This window comes from Mustelus asterias, chromosome 8, assembly GCF_964213995.1.
Source record: "Mustelus asterias chromosome 8, sMusAst1.hap1.1, whole genome shotgun sequence".
Taxonomy (NCBI): Eukaryota; Metazoa; Chordata; class Chondrichthyes; order Carcharhiniformes; family Triakidae; genus Mustelus; species Mustelus asterias.
Window position 1 is genome coordinate 122334444 of NC_135808.1, and position 21177 is coordinate 122355620.

The 21177-nt window shown below is 42.7% G+C and overlaps 1 protein-coding gene across 4 annotated transcripts in view; it reads right to left on the reverse strand.

Annotated features, from left to right (window-relative positions):
* Window positions 1-21177, reverse strand: part of cdc7 (cell division cycle 7 homolog (S. cerevisiae)) — a 60221-nt gene that overhangs the window by 33195 nt on the left and 5849 nt on the right. For all 4 annotated transcript variants that reach the window (XM_078218897.1, XM_078218899.1, XM_078218900.1 and 1 more), the window contains 2 exons: window positions 10899-11016; window positions 2706-2792 (listed from right to left, as the gene is read on the reverse strand). In XM_078218897.1, the coding sequence (XP_078075023.1) occupies window positions 2706-2792; window positions 10899-11007 (196 nt within the window). In that variant the 5' untranslated portion in view covers window positions 11008-11016. The remainder of the gene's footprint in view (window positions 1-2705; window positions 2793-10898; window positions 11017-21177) is intronic.

Sequence of the window (21177 nt, forward strand, 5' to 3'; positions counted from 1 at the left end):
ACCATTTTTGCAAGTGCGTAGCCGGATGCCGATAGTAGAAACATTGCAAATTAAATATAAAAAAGTATTCAGAATTATATATAGAAGTAACAGGTCACATATTCTGCATGTCATAAAAACAAAAGAGATCTTAAAACAGTGCTTGGAGCTAAATGAACGGGTTGTGTTTCAGCTTCCAGAATAGCAAAAGCAGGTGGATTTTGATAAAAGCAATCAATGTGCATTAGTGCAAATCAGATCAGGGAGCTTACACTAAAAACTGGAACATTCCTGCAACAACAAAAATCAAATATCTAGTAGCAGGGCAAGACTATTCTATTTTTCTTTATGTAAAACTTCAGTTGTTAACTGATACTTATCAGAAACCGTATTCTGGCTCATAATCAAGCTTAAAGAAAACAAAACAAATTTATAAACTCCTTTCAGCATATAATAGTTGACCTCAAACGCAAAGCTCAGCAGCTGCTGAGAAACAAGGAGAAAAAAGGCCGGCACGGTGGCACAGTGGTTAGCGCTCCTGCCTCACAGCACCAGGGACCAGTGTTCGATTCCCGGCTTGGGTCACTGTCTGTACGGAGTCTGCACCTTCTCCCCGTGTCTGCGTGGGTTTCCTCCGGGTGCTCTGGCTTCCTCCCACAGTCCGAGAGACGTGCTGGTTAGGTGCATTGGCCATGCTAAATTCTCCCTCAGTGTACCCGAACAGCCGCCCGAATGTGGCGACTAGGGGATTTTCACAGTAACTTCATTGCAGTATTAACGTGAGCCTACTTGTGACACCAATAAATTAACTTAAACAATTTACAGTGGTGACTGACAATATGCATCCCATTGGTCAAAGAAAGAACTTAAATTTATGTAGCATTTTTTAAAAACAACCTCAGGAACCGTTAAACATTTTATGGACAAAAAGTATTTCTGAAATATAGTGTCTGTAATGCATAAAACCTGACAGCCAATTCTGGAGACAGCAAGGTCCTAAAATGAGCATGCAATAAAAGGACAGGAATCTTTTTTTTAAAAAACAACATCTTGGTTAAGGCAGCAAATTGGCCTGGGCACCAAGGAAAACTCCCCCCAAAAAAAACATAAAACCATAATAAACAGATAAACTGTGATTCTATAATATAAAGAAAAGGAAAAAAAATAAGACATGAAGCAACTTGGATTTCTATCATGCCTCAGAATATCCCAAGGCACTTTTGAATCCAACAAATTATTTTATGAAGGACATTTAAGATGGTTACACATTCTTGGATCTGTGGGGTTTATTAATCCTCCAGCTCTATCCACATGAATCCAGGTAGCCTACACTACGATGCACTCACAAAACAGAACAAAAACAGCTTTGTACTTTTATTACTGAATAGTCCTCGAATTTCAGAAATTAAGACAGGAGCTCAAGAGACCACAAACATTTCCACACTTTTATTCCAATGTGACATCAGTAAAGTTTAAATTTCTTCTGCTTTGTTATTTTTCTAAAGAGACAAAATGCAATTAAAAATACATTTTGGCATTCTTCCATAACAAAAAAAAATTTCTGTAACTGAATTTTAGATGCAAGAAAATCTCTGAATCCACAATGACCATCAGTCCATGTGTTCTAAGAGGAAGAGGAACAAGAAATGAAGGAACTCCTTTTGTGAAGGGTGCGAAAAAGGCTTTGAAAATAAGAACAGAAGATAACAAGCTCAGCAGTTAAAGGAAGAGTTAGTGGGCCTCCCAGAGTTGAACAAAGGAAGTGGAAAGCAAGCAGCAATCTGTACTGAGGTGGCAGGATGTGGGCCTGAAGATGAGTTACCAGATAAGGAGGAATAAGGTTACCCAGACAGTTGACAGCCAGGATAAGAATCTTGAAATTGCAGGGACACATGGAGCCACTGGAGTTGTTGATAACAAAACAGATCATGTACAGAACATTTCAGCGCGAAAGCACGAGGACCGTAGAGTCCTGGACTAGCTATATGTTATAAAGAATGGTAAAATAAGTCGAAGACAATGTTAAGGATTTCAAAAGTGGTAGGAGCAAGGCCACAGCTTAACTGAGCAATGTTCTGGGGTAGAAGTCTGCAGTTTGGGTGACCTACTGTAAAACTGTTTACAACACAAGTTTAAAAGAAAATATTAGTCCGGACATGATACACCCGCACTGCACAACAGCAGCATTGCAATAGAAGGCTGTTGCCTGACTGCTATGTGCTTTACTGGGACAATTATCGAGGTGAGGAAAAGAAAGCACTGGTATATTTAGATGTTGATTCCAAGTTTTTTTTAAAAATTGCTGATTTATTGCCTAAAAAAAAATCTCATTAGCTATGAATGCATCTGCTCTGCTTACGATACACTGCCAAAATTGCATGTTGAAATTCTATTAAATTATCTATTCTAAAGTATGACATGATATATTAAAGAATCATACGACGCAGGTCTGTTTTTCAATATGCCTGCCAGAGTCTAATAAATCAGCCCATGCTGCTTCAACTAAACTCCTGGTGTAGACTTGCATCACAAGTGATCTCTGAAACAGTACCCATAAAAGGCTTGGTTAGGAGCTAAACAGGCAGAGTATTTTCATTGTGGCACGCCAAAGAGCAATATCAAAAGATATAACGATCAAGATCAAAAAATGGGGGAGTTTATTATTTATAAGTATTTTGGGGGAGTTTATTATTTATAAGTATTTGCAATTAAAATGTCTAACTTACCTTCACCAATTTTATCCTCAATGAAAAAAATTTTGGATAGCTGAGGTACCACTGCATAGAGTCTGTCAATATCCATTTTAATCTCCGCTACAAAGAAAACAATTAAATTGTCATTGCAATATTCTTTAATACACCAGCCTATTTAAACATTTCACAATTTTTTATTTAAATATGTGTTAGTCTGAAGCTTTTTCTTAAATGGTTAAAAAGCCCATACGCAGACTTAACACAAAGTATTATACGTAAAGAGCAAGAGGGTAGCCAGGGAGAGGGTTGGCCCACTCAAGGACAAGGGAGGGAATGTATGCGTGGAGGCAGAGGAAATGGGAGAGGAATTAAATGAGTATTTTGCGTCAATATTCACCAAAGAGAAGGACTTGGTGGATGATGAGTCTGGGAAAGGATGTGGAGATAGTTTGAGTCATGTCGAGATCAAAAAGGAGGAGGTATTGGGATTCTTGAGAAACATTAAGGTGGACAAGCCCCCAGGGCCTGATGGGATATACCCCGAATACTGAGAGAGGCAAGGGAGGAAATTGCTGGGGCCTTGAGAGACATCTGGAGGACCCAGAGGATTGGAGAATAGCCAATGTTGTTCCTTTGTTTAAGAAGGGTAGCAAGAATAATCCAGGTAATTACAGGCCAGTGAGCCTTACATCAGTGGTTGGGAAATTATAGGAGAGGATTTTTCGAGACAGGATTTATTCCCATTTGGAAATAAGTGGACATATTAGTGAGAGGTGATATGATTTTGTGAAGGGGAGGTCGTGTCTCACGAACTTGATCGAGTTTTTCGAGGAACTGACGAAGATGATTGATGAGGGTAGGGCAGTGGATGTTGTCTACATGGACTTCAGTAAGGCCTTTGACAAGGTCCTTCATGGCAGGCTGGTGCAGAAGGTGAAGTCGCATGGGATCAGAGGTGAGCTGGCAAGGTGGATACAAATCTGGCTCGGTCAAAGAACAGTAAGAAGTTTCACAACACCAGGTTAAAGTCCAACAAGTTTATTTGGTAGCAAATACCATAAGCTTTCGGAGCGCTGCCCCTTCGTCAGATGGAGTGAAAATCTGTTCTCCAACAGTGCACAGAGACACAACATCAAGTTACAGAATACTAATTAGAATGCAAATCTCTACAGCCAGCCAGGTCTTAAAGGTACAGATAATGTGGGTGGAGGGAACATTAAACACAGGTTAAAGAGATGTGTATTGTCTCCAGACAGAACAGCTAGTAAGATTCTGCAAGATCAGGAGGCAAGCTGTGGGGGTTACTGATAATGTGACATAAATCCAACATCCCGGTTTAGGCCGTCCTCATGTGTGCGGAACTTGGCTATCAATTTCTGCTCAGCGACTCTGCGTTGTCGTGTGTCGTGAAGGCCACCTTGGAGAACGCTTACCTGAAGATCCAAGGCTGAATGCCCGTGACTGCTGAAGTGCTCCCCCACAGGAAGAGAACAGTCTTCCCTGGTGATTGTCGAGCGGTGTTCATTCATCCGTTGTCGTAGCGTCTGCATGGTGTCCCCAATGTACCATGCCTCGGGACATCCTTTCCTGCAGCGTATCAGGTAGACAACGTTGGCCGAGTTGCAAGAGTATGTACCGTGTACCTGGTAGATGGTGTTCTCACGTGAGATGATGGCATCCGTGTCGATGATCCGGCACGTCTTGCAGAGGTTGCTGTGGCAGGGTTGTGTGGTGTCATGGTCACTGTTCTCCTGAAGGCTGGGTAGTTTGCTGCAGACAATGGTCTGTTTGAGGTTGCGTGGTTGTTTGAAGGCAAGAAGTGGGGGTGTGGGGATGGCCTTGGCGAGATGTTCGACTTCATCAATGACATGTTGAAGGCTCCGGAGGAGATGCCGTAGCTTCTCCGCTCCGGGGAAGTACTGGACAACGAAGGGTACTCTGTCCACCGTGTCCCGTGTTTGTTTGTCTTCTGAGGAGGTCCGATGCGGTTTTTCGCTGTGGCGCGTCGGAACTGTTGATCGATGAGTCGAGCGCCATATCCTGTTCTTATGAGGGCATCTTTCAGCGTCTGGAGGTGTCTGTTGCGATCCTCCTCATCCGAGTAGATCCTGTGTATTCGGAGGGCTTGTCCGTAGGGGATGGCTTCTTTTACGTGTTTAGGGTGGAAGCTGGAGAAGTGGCGCATCATGAGGTTATCCGTGGGTTTGCGGTACAGTAAGGTGCTGAGGTGACCGTCCTTAATGGAGATGCGTGTGTCCAAGAATGCAACCGATTCCGGAAAGTAGTCCATGGTGAGTCTGATGGTGGGATGGAACTTGTTGATGTCATCATATAGTTGTTTCAGTGATTGCTCACCATGACTCCAAAGGAAGAAAATGTCATCGATGTATCTAGTGTATAGCATCGGTTGAAGGTCCTGTGCGGTGAAGAAGTCTTGTTTGAACCTGTGCATGAAGATGTTGGCATATTGAGGTGCGTATTTTGTCCCCATGGCTGTTCCGTGTGTCTGGATGAAGAACTGGTTGTTGAAGGTGAAGATATTGTGGTCCAGGATGAAGCGGATGAGTTGTAAAATTGCATCTGGAAACTGGCAGTTGACGGCATTGAGTACTGAGGCCGTTGCAGCAATGCCATCCTCGTGGGGGATGCTGGTGTAGAGTGCCGAGACATCCATTGTGACGAAGAGTGCTCCTGGTTCAACTGCTCCATGTGTGTTGAGTTTCTGTAGGAAGTCCGTAGTGTCGCGACAAAAGCTGGGGGTTCTTTGTACAATAAGACCTGGCTGGCTGTAGAGATTTGCATTCTAATTAGTATTCTGTAACTTGATGTTGTGTCTCTGTGCACTGTTGGAGAACAGATTTTCACTCCATCTGACGAAGGGGCAGCGCTCCGAAAGCTTATGGTATTTGCTACCAAATAAACCTGTTGGACTTTAACCTGATGTTGTGAGACTTCTTACTGTGCTTACCCCAGTCCAACGCCAGCATCTCCACATCATGACTACCATCGGTCAAAGAAGACAGAGGGTAGCAGTGGAAGGGTGCGTTTCTGAATGGAGGGCTGTGACAAGTGGCGTTCCTCATGGATCAGTGCTGGGACCTTTGCTTGTATATATTTAAATGATTTGGAGGAAAATGTAACTGGATTGATTAGTAAGTTTGTGGACGACACAAAGGTTGGTGGATTTGCGGATAGCGATGAGGACCATCAGAAGATACAGCAGGATATAGATCAGTTGGAGACTTGGGCGGAGAGATGGCAGATGGAGTTTAATCTGGACAAATGTGAGGTAATGCATTTTGGAAGGTCTAATACAGATAGGAAATACAGTAAATGGCAGAATCCTTAAGAGTATAGATAGGCAAAGGGATCTGGGTGTACAGGTACACAGGTCACTGAAAGTGGCAATGCAGGTGGAGAAGGTAGTCAAGAAGGCATACGGCATGCTTGCCTTCATCGGCCGGGGCATTGAGTTTAAAATTAGCAAGTCATGTTGCAGCTTTATAGAACCTTAGTTAGGCCGCACTTGGAATATAGTGTTCAATTCTGGTCGCCACACTACCAGAAGGATGTGGAGGCTTTGGAAAGGGTACAGAAAAGATTTACCAGGATGTTGTCTGGTATGGAGGGCATTAGCTATGAGGAGAGGTTGGAGAAACTTGGTTTATTCTCACTGGAACGACGGAGGTTGAGGGGCAACCTGATAGAAGTCTACAAGATTATGAGAGGCATGGACAGAGTGGATAGTCAGAAGCTTTTTCCCAGGGTGAAAGAGTCAATTACTAGGGAGCACAGGTTTAAAGTGCGAGGGGCAAGGTTTAAAGGAGATGTACGAGGCAGATATTTTGTTTTTTTACAGAGTAGTGGGTGCTTGGAACTCGTTGCCGAGGGAGGTAGTGGAAGCGGATATGGTAGTGACTTTTAAGGGGCATCTTGACAAATACATGAATAGGGTGGGAATACAGGGATATGGTCCCCAGAAGGATAGGGGGTTTTAGTTCAGTCGGGCAGCATGGTCGGTGCAGGCTTGGAGGGCCGAAGGGCCTGTTCCTGTGCTGTAATTTTCTTTGTTCTTTGTATTGTCTTCCATTACATTGCAGTGCAAGGCCAGCTGCCCTGAAGACAGTTCTATAAAACACATCAATGTCACCGAATGTGTGGTAAATTGGAAGATGGGTGCAGTTATAAAAGCCATGCATTCATCTTGCGTAACATCCTGTACAGCAGTCTGACCAAATTCAGCCAACTTCCCTGGATGAATGCATAGGACAGGCAGTACCGTGACGAGAAACTGCGCACCTTGGCTAACAATCACTTGTGCAACAAGACTGCTCACTTCTACCGCTGCACTTACTGCTTCCAAGGTTCCTCAGATATGCATGATCATAGAATGATTACAGCACAAAATCAGGACATGTTAACTTTCAGTTAGAAAGGTAAAGCAATCTAGACTCCAGATTGCACAACAGCAGTCAACTTCACTCCACAGTCAATATAAAAGGTGGGGTAATTTCCCACATTTATCTAGAGAAGGCAATCACAATGATTGATCTAGTAACCTCGCAGAGTTCCCCAATATTATCCAATGCAATACCAGATCAAACCATTGTTCAGGAACAGGTTCAACCTCATGAATCTACGGCTGGAATCCAACAAAGATAATGGTGGCAATTTTCATCTGAGTACCACCCCAATCATGCTCGAACAGGCGGACCTTTAAAGATTAATTTGTGGGATCAGAGTATCAGTAGGAAAGACCAAATTTCATCACTCATCCCCAATTGTCAATGAGAAAGTGCTAAGTTGCCTTCCTGAAAAGCTTCAGTCTGTTGAAGATGCACCACACTGCCTTTAGGGAGGGAGTTCCATTGCAGCAACAATGAAGAAACAACAATATAGTTCCAAGTCAGGATTGCATGCAACCTGGAGGGGAACTTGCAGGTTGTGGTGTTCCTACGCATCTGCTGCCCTTGTCCTTCTAGGTGGTAGAGACCACAAGTTTGGAAAAAGTTGAAGGAGCTTTGGCAAGTTGCTGCAATGCATCTGGTAGATGGGACACACTGCTGCCATTATGCGTCAGTGGTGATGGAAGTGAATATTTAAGGTGGAGGATGGGGTGCTGATGAAGTAAGATGCTGGTATCTGCATGGTATCAAGCTCAAGTATAATTGGAGCAGCATTCGTCCGAGCAAATGGTATCCCATCACATGCCTGACTTGTGCTTTGTAGACGGTGGACAAGCTTTGGGAAATAAGGAGGATTTTTGATTTGATTTATTATTGTCACATGTATTGGTATACAGTGAAAAGTATTGTTTCTTGCACACTGTGCAGATAAAGCATACTGTTTGCAGAGTACATAGGGGAGAAGGAAAGGAGAGGGTGCAGAATATAGAATTACAGTTATAGCCAGGGTGTGGAGAAAGATCAACTTAATATAAGGCAAGTCCATTCAAAAGTCTGATGGCAGCAGGGAAGAAGCTGTTCATGAGTCGGTTGGTACATGACCTCAGACTTCTGTATTTTCTTCCCGACAGAAGAAGGTGGAAGAGAGAATGTCCGGGATGCACAGGGTCCTTGATTATGCGGGCTGCTGTCCTGAGGCAGCGGGAAGTATCGACTGAGTCAATGGATGGGAGGCTGGTTTGCGTGATGGACTGGGCTATGTTCAACCCTTTTTAGATTCTTGCGGTCGTGGTCAGAGCAGGAGCCATACCAAGCTGTGATAACATCTGGAAAGGGTGCTTTCTATGGTGCACCTCTAAAAATTGGAGACGGTCGTAGCAGACATGCCCAATTTCCTTAGCCTCCTGAGAAGAGGCATCGGTGGGCTTAACTACCACGAGAGCATGAAGCGACCAGGACAGGTTGTTTATCTGGACACCTCAAAACTTGAAGCTCTCGACCCTTTCCACTTCATCCCCATTGATGTAGACAGGAACATATCCTCCACTACACTTCCTGAAGTCGATGACCAGCTCCTTTGCTTTACTGACATTGAGGGAGAGATTATTGTTGTCACACCATTTCACCAGATTCTCTATCTTTTTCCTGTACTCTCTCTTCATTGTTTGAGATCCGACCCACTACAGTGGTTCATCAGCAAACTTGAAAATGGAATTGGTGGGGAATTTGGCCACACAGTCAGAAGTGTATAAGGAGTATAGCAAGAGGCTGAGGACACAGCCTTGCGAGGCACCGATGTTAAGGATAATCGTCGAGGAAGTGCTGTTGCCTATCCTTACTGATTGCAGTCTGTGGGTTAGGAAGCCTAGGAAACAGTCGCAGAGGGAGAAATTGAGCCCTGGGCTCAAACAGAGTTTGGAGATGGGTTTTGTAGGAATAATGTTACATGCTGCAGAAAAATAGTGAAACAGGTTCATGGGGCTATGTAGCTTACTGCTTGTCCTAAAATGGAGTAAGTTGGCAGACTTTTTTTAAAATCTCCAACTCTTTGGCAGTCCAACTCTACTGTGATCTGGCCTTGAATCACAGTCAGCACTGCTGCCAAAAACAGCTAAAAGTCTTCGTCAATACTGAAGTCAGGCCTTAAGCTGATTCTAAGATGCTAATTCCCTCTGTACCAATGGGCAGAGCATGCACAGCCAAATTGCAACGGCATAGTGGCTTAAGCAACAATCCTTAGAGACTCCCCACCCCTTTAATTCTGCCTCAGCTCTTCGGTAGACCGGTCACAAAATGTGCTCAGGTCAATTCAGGCAAGCTGCCAGTTGTTGGCTAGCTTAACCTAGCTTACAGCCAAGGTGAATCAGTGAACCGATAATTGGTCCCACTGAGTTCATTTCTTATCAATAAAAATTCTTCAAAATTTGAAAAAGTTATTTTTCAGCTCAATTAAGACTATTTTATTCTAAATGTTTATATAATTGTGTAAACCAACCTGGTGTGCTATTTGTCAGCTTGAAAGTGACTGTCACTGTGGCTAACTTGAGAATTAAAATTAAAATGATTTTCTCCAATAATTGTTTCAGACCATCACGTCCACAAGGTTAAAGTGTGATTCTATTTTTAATTCATTTTTAAGGTGAGAGTGCCTCTGGCAAGGCCATTTATTGGCCATCCCTAATTGCCCTTGAGAAGTTGGTGGTGAGCTTCTTGAACATCTGCATCCTTGCACATAGTCCGTGTGTGTAGATAGACACAGTATTGTTGACGAGGGAATTTGAGGACTTTGGCCAAGTTTGACAGTGAAGGAATAATGGCAATATAATCCCAAGACAGGACGGCAAGTGACCTGGAGGTGAACTTGCAGGTGGTTGTTTTTCTATGCGTCGCCTGCTCTTGTCCTTCTAGATATACGAGATAAATAACTCACTCGTGTGTGGTTACCCAAACATAAACCAACACTTACTGCCAAGAACAGTTTACAGATTACATACTTGTGAACGATTCTCAGGTTTTTCTTTGCATAACCTGTCCAGTTTTCAGATAATTAGTTTAGCTTTTACCTATATATATTCATAAATTCACTGTCTATAGAAAGAACAATGTTAAAACATAAACACAATACAAATTCCAAGTGTACAAGTTATAGTATTCTTTGTGCTCTCTCTGTAGTTATCTGTGTACAAGTACCACGACCCTTGACAAAATATGAAGAAGCTTAAGAACTTCTGAAATAACGAAACTGATGTAAAGCAAAAGTCTAGTGCAAGAAATAACATGTATACAGTTTATCAGAGATGAATAGCATATGTTTTGTCTCAGGCAGAATGTAGCTCTAATAAGCCAAAATATACAGTGGAGTGTGAGTTTTTTTTGCCTTTTTTTGGCAGATTGCAGACTCGTAACAGTGGTCAAAAACAGATTGTCACATATTTAAAGAGATAATCCAGCCCAACGTTGTTTGTAAGGAACTTTTTACCATTTCTCAGATTGGCTACAAGATAGAATAATTCAATTGATGAAGGCTACTGCACTCAGTCGGAGAGTCCTGATATTTGATTCTGTAACAATTTAGCCATCGCTGTCAAGGACCACTGATGACAGTCATCAGGCTGTCAGCATTCTTGTCTGTTTAGTTGTTCTGGGTGCGATCGGCACAAAGCTGAGCACATCCAACAGGAAATTACTGCAACCCTTTTAGCTTTAAATGTTGCTCCGAAGTTCTGCACAACCCTTACACTCGTATTTTGCTTTAGTGTAATTAATTGCATTTAAAAGCATCAGAAAATCTTGGATGGAAAAATAAATGTCTTCTACCTACTTGAAAGTTTGTAACCACCCTCATTTTCTTTACCAGAATCATTCTTCATTTGATTATTTTGATTCAAATTGAAAGCATCTTTTGACAAGTTTTCCAAAGCCATTGACATGGTATTTCCCTGAAAAAAAAAACACAGCATATGAACAACACAAACATTTATTTTTAAAACAGGGCAGCAGAAATGCTCTTCCAAAGCCCAGTAGAGTCTTACAAGTTTACATCATTCAAGGAGGCTTTTGGACCCAACACACATATCCTGGGTCTCTGAAAAAACAATTCAATTTATCCACTCCCCTCCCTGCCCCCCACCTCCAGACCTTTCCCTGGATAATTCTGATTTTCCGTGGTGGTTTAGTTTGCCCTTGGTGCACAATTTGCAGAGTCTGGCTGGAAGTCATTTATTCTGCAGCATGATGTGGACATTTTACACAGCTAGAATTCTGTTACAGTGCCCAAGAGGAAAGTTTCACAGAGCAGGGGAAGCTCAACATGGTATTAACTGCTACCTTTCCCCTTCACTCATTAAGTTTTTTTTTAAAAGAGTGAGACTGGAAACAGCAGCAAGCCCAAATTTAAACCAGTTAATAAAACTATGCTGATTTTACTGTAGTCGTTCTGATTCTTTGTATAACATCCTCAATCTTCCACAGGGAAGCTTTCCTTAATGAAAGGGGAATTATACAAGGTGCAAACATTATGCACGACTGAATGGCATTAGTACTATGATCACCCAGCAGCTTAAGGCAGATACAGTGGAATATCTGCCTCCCTATCAGATCATTGCAACGTCAACTCCCAAGGTTGCTCATTACTTGTGTAACATCTACCACATATGAATGTGAATTGCAATCAGTACTTGGCCAAGAGTTTCTTCAGACTGTTAAGCACTCCAGCTGGGTAGCACGACTACCTGCTGTAAGTATATATTCAAAAAAGATTCCAATAATCCCGCACCTTCTTAGTGATGAAAACTGTGCGCCTCCCCATGGTGCGATGAAAGGGGTAATAAAACTAAAATCAGATCTGACCTGCACTGATGAAATGTAATTGGTTAATCTCAATTCACTAATTAGAAACCCAGAGCTCAAATCTACTCCTAATTTGGCAATCTTACTCAAGAGAAGCTACAGGATAACTGATGGCCGAAATGGAAAATGTCATTCTTTCTGTGTTCGAGCCAAGGCATACTTTTGCCCAAAGTAGAGGATTCTTTGCTTTCTATCTGCTATACCCAAACTGAGTGCTCGATGCCGACCAACACCACTTGCAAAAGTGGGAAAGGCTGGAAACACACAGGTAAGTTAACACCTGGAAGACAACGATCGGTTAACATTTCGGGTGTAACCCAGTTCTGATAATGGTCTACAACATCCAGCCGTCGTCCTTTTTTCAGATGTGCATGTGTAGAATTTGCTGCTCTTATTACAGCACTCAAGGTTTTCCTGATCATTCTCAGCTTGGTTTAGTACATTATCACCAGATTTGCCTTGCTGTCAGAATGGATCTTTCCCAAACTAAACTTGATAGGAGATTTCCAGGTAAAAGAAGAATGCTAATATTTCTTCAAAAATATTTAGCCCTGCCAGAAAACTAAGAGGCTTTCACACATCTATATAATCCACTCAACTTTCTTTGAGGGTTCGGGCAAATACATATCTCAATAGTATAAGAGAATGTCCATTTCTACAGCTTTGCCAGTAAGGAATGCAAATAACTATGTGACTTGCCCAAAAATCATCCCAAAAATAAAATTCTACACTCATTTGCCACTCAACACATGGGATAGACTCATGGTACATATTCTAGCTGACTCCAGCAAAAGGACAAAGAAACTTACAGCACAGTAACAGGCCCTTCGGCCCCCCAAGTCTGCACCGACCATGCTGCCCGGCTTAACTAAAACCCCCTACCTTTCCGGGGACCATATCCCTTTATTCCCATCCTATTCATGTATTTGTCAAGACGCCCCTTAAAAGCCACTACCATATCTGCTACCACTACCTCCCCCGGCAGCGAGTTCCAGGCACCCACCACCCTTTGTGTAAAAAATCTGTCTCGTACATCTCCTTTAAACCTTGCCCCTCGCACCTTAAACCTGTGCCCCCTAGTAATTGACTCTTTCACCCTGGGAAAAATCTTTTGACTATCCAAAAGCTATTCAATACAGAAAGTGATTCCTCCGTATGCAATTTCTCCCTCCCCTGATATAGGTGGCCAAACAGGCCCTCAAACACAGGTAGTATTCTGGAATAACCTAGTTTAAGTTCTAATATATGATAGCCTATTAGTTACAGTTTCCAATAGAGTAGCTGGAAAATTTAAATTGTACAGCTGAAGTTCAGTCAATGTGACATCAATAGAGTTCTCTAAAAGACACAGCAGGTGCACTTAACCAGGAAGTGGGATAACAAAATAACACGTTAATGCATCTAAGTGTTTGATGTGTTCTAATAATAGTGTATTCAACTGGAAAAATAATTGGCTGGCAAAGCCAATTTATCAGGCAATTTCAATCTCAGTTTATTCTAAGACCTCATTAGAGAGGCTGAAATTAATTGAAGCAGGAATGCCCCAAAGTGAAAGCTATAATGTGGTTAAATTGGAGCCTTTTACCATCAAGCATCAGTATCAAACACCAAAACGGGGAGATGAAGCATGAAAATCAGAGTAAATCTCTCTCACCGCTGCCTCAATCTATATCAATGCCAACTTCAAAAACAAAGCACGTCCCCACTCAATGAATTTCTCTTCCAGCACCAGCAGCACTTTTGGATTGAAATTGCCAATTAAAGACAACATCCTGACGAAGAAAGTGAAGGCTTTAATCACACCCACCTCAGCTGCATTCAAGCCCAGGCATAGACTGACCTACAGTCACCCCATCACTAATATTTCAGACTGATATACTTTTAGTTTTGCATTATTTTTGTCTATCCTCTCCATTGAAAGTATTGGTGTTTCATAAGGAAGAGGATGCTAACAGAAGATCAGAGGAAGCAGAAATGGTGGAGGGAATGGATGGAGTTTTAAGTTTGATTGAGGTTTTTGAAGGGGTAAACAAGAAGGTAGATGAGGGCAGTGCAGTTGATGTTGTCTACATGGACTTTAGCAAGGCCTTTGACAAGGTACCGCACGGTAGGTTGTTGCATAAGGTTAAATCTCACGGGATCCAGGATGAGGTATCTAAATGGATGCAAAATTGGCTTCTGTGGTTGTAGAGCAGTGGTTCCCAAAGGGTGCGGCGCGCCACACTGGTGCGGCAAGAGAGGATGGCAAGTGTGGCGGGAAGATTCAAGGACAATCAAAGAAACATTTAAACATGGTTTAAACAAGCATTGTTTTATACTTTCTGGATGTCCCATGATCATATTATAAAGTAGTTGTGTTCTATGTTATGAATCAAGCACTGCTAGTTGTTTTTTTTTGTTTTTGAATGTATTTCTTATCAATAAAACATTCGGTGTGGCGCGAGCAAATTTTTATTCCAAAAGTGCGGCCCAGTGAAAAAAATTTGTAGAGAGTTGTTTTTCAAACTGGAGGCCTGTGACCAGCGGTGTGCCTCAGGGATCAGTGCTGGGTCCACTGTTATTTGTCATTTATATTAATGATTTGGATGAGAATATAGGAGGCATGGTTAGTAAGTTTGCAGATGACACCAAGGTTGGTGGCATAGTGGACAGTGAAGAAAGTTATCTCCAATTGCAACGGGATCTTGATCAATTGGGCCAGTGGGCTGACGAATGGCAGATGGAGTTTAATTTAGATAAATGCAAGGTGATGCATTTTGGTAGATTGAACCACGGCAGGACTTACTCAGTCAATGGTAGGGTGTTGGGGAGCGTTACAGAACAAAGAGATCTAAGGGTACATGTTCATAGCTCCTTGAAAATCGAGTCACAGGTGGACAGAGTGGTGAAGAAGGCATTCAGCATGCTTGGTTTCATTGGTCAGAACATTGAATACAGGATTTGGAATGGCTTGTTGAAGTTGTACAAAACATTGGTATGGCCACACTTGGAATACTGTGTACTGTTCTGGTCACCCTATTATAGAAAGGATATTATTAAACTAGAAAGAGTGCAGAAAAGATTTCCTAGGATGCTACCAGGACTTGATAGATTGAGTTATAAGGAGAGGCTGGATAGACTGGGACTTTTTTCTCTGGAGCGTAGGAGGCTGAGGGGTGATCTTATAGAGGTCTATAAAATAATGAGGGGCACAGATCAGCTAGATGGTCAATATCTTTTCCCAAAGGTAGGGGAGTCTAAAACTAGAGGGCATAGGTTTAAGGTGAGAAGGGAGAGATACAAAAGTGTCCAGAGGGGCAAATTTTTCACACAGTGTGGCGAGTGTCTGGAACAAGCTGCCAGAGGGAGTAGTAGAGGCGGGTACAATTTTGGCTTTTAAAAAGCATTTAGATAGTTACATGGGTACGATGGGTATAGAGGGATATGGGCCAAATGCGGGCAATTGGGGTTAGCTTAGAGGTTTTTAAAAAAAGGGCGGCATGGACAAGTTGGGCTGAAGGGCCTGTTTCCATGCTGTAAACCTCTATGTCTCGGAGTGAAAACTGATAGGCAGGCTGGACTGCTATGATTAGCAGTGGAGAAGTCCAGGTCCAGCTGTCTTGCAATCCCAGATTGCTCAAGGAAGTGGGATGGTGACAGCAGCAGAGTTCATCATATCCTCTCAATTTCCCTGGATACTGGGGAGATGCCAGCGGATTAGAATGACAAATATTATTCAAGAAAGGATGGAAAGACATTTCTAGTAACTACAGGCTGGTCAGTTTAACATCAGTAAGTGGGTAAGAGTTTAGAAACAATAACACGCAGCAGTTATGGCAGAACCTGCTCTGAGAGATTGATCTCGTTGTCCATCAGCAGAGGTGCACCATCTGAGACTAAGCCACCCCAACAGATTTGCTGCATGTCCTTCACCTTACCCTGATTAAAGGGTGCCAATGTAATCAAGGGGAGGGCAGAAATCAACACGTACTGGGAGAGGTTTGAGTTAACTTGAGGCTAGCCAGCATGGATTTGTGCAAGGCAGGTCATGCTTGACGAATTTAATTGAATTTTTTGATGAAGTAACAGAGAAGGTTGACAAAGGGAAAGAAATGGCTGCTGTCTAAATAGATTTTAAGAAAACATTTGATAAAGAACCACATAAAAGGCTGATTAACAAAGCTACGGCTCATGGAATTGAAGGATCAGTGTAAGCTTGGATAAAGAAAATTGGCTTAAGGACAGAAAAATCGTAAACAATTGTAAATGGTTGATTTTCAGACTGGAGGATAACAGGCTGTGGTGCTCCCTCGTGCAGACAGGGCCACTGATTGTTTGGACATATATAAATGATCCAAATATTGGAGTAGAGTAAAATTCGCTGAAGATTCCAAGCTTGGAGGGGATTACTGACAGTGGGAATGGTACCAATCAACTCCAAAAGGACATAGATAGGCCAGCAGAATGGTCAGACAAGCAGCAGATGAGTTTCAATACAGAACACAGACAAGAAATACAAATAGAAGCAGGGAGTAGGCCACTAAGCCCTTGAAGCCTGTCCCGCCACCCCCACCCCCCCCCCCCCCATTCAATACAATCATGATTGATCTACACTGGCCTCAATTCCTTTTCTGTGCCATTTCTCGATCTTAATGATCCAGCCTCCACTACCCTTTGGGGCAAAGAATTCCAGAGATTCACCACCCTCAGAAAAAAATTCATATGCACCTCTATGACCGGCCCTTTATCGTGTAGCTATATCCCCTTCTTTAAGACTCTCCCACTTGCAAAAACATCTCACCATCTACCTGGTCAAGCCACCTCAAGATCTTAGATTTTTTAAATCAGGTCACCCCTCACCCTTCTAAAAGCCAAGGAATACAGACCCAAACTATTTTGTCACCCAATGGGGCAGCCCTCTCATCCCAGGAATTAGCCTGGTGAAACTCCTTTGGCCAATCCCCAGTGTTACTATAGCTTTTTTAGGTAAGGAAACCAAAACTGTATGCAATATTCCAAGTGAGGCCTCACCAACATCCGATACAATTGCAACAAAACCTTCTTAATTTTTAAACTCCAACCCCTTTGCAATAAAGGCCAAAATGCTGTTTGCCTTCTTAACTACTTGCTGAACTGGCCTGCTAGCTTTTTGTGATTCATGCACTAGAACACCTAGATCCCTCTGTACTTCACTCACCTGCAGTCTCTCTCCATTTAGAGAATAATCTGCCTTTTGATTCCTCCTACCAAAGTGCATGACCTCATGGTGATGCATATTTGGCAGAAGGGATAGAAAAAGACATCACATTGTTCTAAAAAGTGTGCAGAGACAAAGGGAACTGGGGGTTCACGTGCATTAATTTTTGATGGTGGCAGGACATATTGAGAGAGCAATTAGCAAAGCATTTCGGATCTCGGGCTTCATAAAAGTATAAGCAGAGAGGATGCAAAAGCGGGAAAGTTATATTGAACCTATAAAAAAACTCTGGTTAGGCCACAACTCGAGTATTTCGTCCAGTTCTGGTCACCGCACTTCAGGAAGGATGTGAGGGTTCACGAGAGGTGCAGATGAGATTTGCCAGAATGATTCCAAGGATAGGGAGGGGATTTTAGCTACAAGGTTAGGTTGAAGATGGCATTGAAGAGGGGAGATTGGATAAGAGGTGTATAAAGATTATAAGTTTAGATAAGATAGACAAAGAAAACCTGATCCATTGATTGTTGGTATAAGGATGAGGGGGCTTTGGGCAAGAGATGCAGGAGGAATGCAAGCAAAAATGTTTTTACAAAGTGAATGGTAATGACCTGGACCCCACTGCCTAGGAGAGTAGTGGAAACAGAGACAATGAGTGCCTTCAAAAGAAAATTGGATGGGCACTTCAGGGAAATAAACTTACAGGGCTACAGACAGGGGGAATGAGACTGATTGAATTGGTCATAGATTCAATGGGCTGAATGGCCTCTGTGTGTGCTGCAATGACTCCGTGAAAACATACTCCAAGTGAGAAAGAGTGCAGCTGACTTTCTTCCAAACAATGACAAAGAGACAGGCTGTATGTTGTCTCTCTTGGCAGAGGCACTGGGTGAGGCCCTTACTTCTGACAGTCTTGGCAAACAGAACTGTGTATGGGGAACCAATGAAAAATACATCAGAGACTCAACTGTAAAGGAGTTATATTTGCTTCTACTGACTCAACACCCATAGCATTACAATATAATGCATACATTGTTTTGTTTATACATTGTGTCCTCCAATCCAATATTTGCACAAATATATAGGGATAAATGGCCAAACGATACACCAATCCCATATTCTTCAGCTGCAAAGGTTGAAATATCCTCAAAGTACCAAAGTATTTGTTGTGAAACCAAACCAAGATCTAAAATAACCAAATGGCCTTCAAAAGGGACAGCAGTGTAACAGCTTTCCTCCACATACCTTGGGCACTAGCCCAAAGCCTCTAAACCCATGAGAAGTTTTCTATCAGAGTAAAGAAAAACAAACAAAAATGTTGCACAACCTCAACACGTGACTTTTGTCTTCCTCTACCATCTCTTCATTTTGACTGGCAAGGAATTTCTTTGGAGGTGGGCCAAAGAAAAAAGAACTTCTTAAACATGTTATTAAAAAAAATAAACTTGTCTTCATCTACTCTTTGTTAAAGATGTTTTCAATCAAACACACTAAATGAAACCCCTTGTGGCAGTGCAGCGACACAGGGCACTACCAGCATAGCATGCCTCTCCATGCTTTTGCTCAGAATGTTGAAACGCTGGTTCAGCTCACATTATCCCAGAAGCTTTTAATCCATCAGCAAAAGGAAAGAGTAACAAGGGGGGTAATGCAAAGAGGAGTTGATCTTTCAGAATCCACCATACCTTTTGCACACCTCTAAATGGCATTAGTTAAGGGAGCGAGGCCTTCTCAAATCATAGAACATAGAACATTACAGCGCAGTACAGGCCCTTCGGCCCTCGATGTTGTGCCGACCAGTGGTACCAATCTAAAGCCCCTCTAATCTACACTATTCCAATAACCACTTGAACGCTCTCAACGTTGACGAGTCCACCACTGCTGCAGGCAGGGCATTCCACGCCCTTACTACTCTCTGAGTAAAGAACCTACCTCTACCATCTGTCCTATATCTCTCACCCCTCAATTTAAAGCTATGTCCCCTCGTGCTAGCCAACACCATCCGAGGAAAAAGGCTCTCACTATCCACCCTATCTAATCCTCTGATCATCTTGTATGCCTCTATTAAATCATTACACAGAGTTAATACAAAATGAAAAGCCTAAAAATGCATCACAGGAAATTTATTCTTTAATCTGAAGGCGAGAATCAGATGGGCATAAATTGGGTCCATAGAAGAACTGCATTAGTTTGCATCTTCATTCGTTATTCTCCAAAACCACGGGTTATTCTGTCAATGTTATACAGTTTAAATGAATGCAGTCAAATCACGAGTCAGCACACCTCGACCGGAACGGGTCAATGTGATGCATCAAGCGTGCAAGTGAAAAGAGTTAGCATTCTTCCTGTCTCTATGTGCCAGCAAAGGCTTAGCCCTTAGACATGTGGCGTGCAGACTTGCTGGCATGTGGACACTTCCTGGCAGTCGTGACTCAGTTAAGGTCAAATAGCTCCACTGTCCTGCAGATACCTCGGGAGAGTTGAAGGCTAAGGGAGTAAACCCTAACCAAAAATGTGGAGTCCAAAGGCAGATTGTGTCACCTTTCCAGTAATTCCTGGTAGCAAATGTTGTGCTTTGCATTCCATTGGACTCAACCAGACAGGTTGAGAGGGGATCCCTGAAGAGGACACTCCAGTATTGTCTGAGGTCACGTACCAACCAACTCAAGAACAGCTTCTTCCCTGCTGCCAGGCTTTTGAATGGATCTTAATAAAAGCAAATTACTGCGGATGATGGAATCCAAAGCCAAAAGAGAAAATGCTGGAAAATCTCAGCAGGTCTGGCAGCATCTGTAAGGAGAGAAAAGAGCTGATGTTTTGAGTCCAGATGACCCTTTGTCAAAGCTGGGTCATCTGGACTCGAAACATCAGCTCATTTCTCTCCTTACAGATGCTACCAGACCTGCTGAGATTTTCCAGCATTTTCTCTTTTGGTTTTGGATGGACCTACCTTATATTAAGTTGATCTTCCTCTACACCCTAGCTATGTCTGTAACACTACATTCTGCATCATCTCCTTTCCTTCTCTATGAACGGTATGCTTTGTCAGTATAGCGCGCAAGAAACAATACTTTTCACTGTATACTAATACATGTGACAATAATAAATCAAATCAAAAGAGCATTAACAACACGGGAGACAGTAGTTACATTCAATAAGCTCAACTCTACTCGAGAACAGATGGTACAGTCTGTTTCCAACAGTGGTAGGGATAATTGTGTCCCACTGGTCAGCCACCATCCACCTCAAATCGAGCAGCCCCCTGGCTCATAAGGCACTGACTTGCCACTGTCCATCAATAGGTGCTTGGCGCTTAGAGTTTCTGATCAACAAGTGGACAAAATGTGCATCCTGACCTGGGTATCCTTGTACATCAGTCGCTGAAGGTAAGCATGCAGGTGCAGCAGGTGGTAATGAGGGCAAATGGTATGTTGGCCTTGATAGTGAGAGGATTCAAGTACAGGAGTGGGGTTGTCTTGCTGCAATTATGCAGGGCCTTGGTGAGACCACACCTGTGATAGTGTGTGCAGTTTTGGACTCCTTATCTGAGGAAGGATGTTCTTGCTATGGAGAGAGTGCAGCGAAAGTTTACCAGACTGTTTTCTGGGATGGTGTGACTGATGTATGAAGAGATATTGAGGCGGATAGGATTATATTCACTAGAGCTCAGAAGAATAAGGGGGTCTCACAGAAACTATAAAATTCCAACAAGAATACATAGGGTAAATGCAGGAAGGATGTTCCCGATGGTGGGGACGTCCAGAACCAGGGCCCATAGGACAGTCCTTAAGGACTGAGAAGAGGAGAAATTTCTTCACCCAGAGGGTGGTGAGCCTGTGGAATTCACTACCACAGAAAGCAGATGAGGCCAAAACACTGTATGTTTTCAAGGAATTAGATATGAGGTGAAGGAGATCAAAGGATATGGGGGGAAGACAGGATCAGGCTATTGAGTTGGATGATCAGCCATGATCATAATGAATGGCAGAGCAGGTTCGAAGAGCAAATAGCCTCCTCCTGCTCCTATTTTCTATGTTTCTGAATGTGAATCCAGATAGATAGTCATAGAATCTTACAG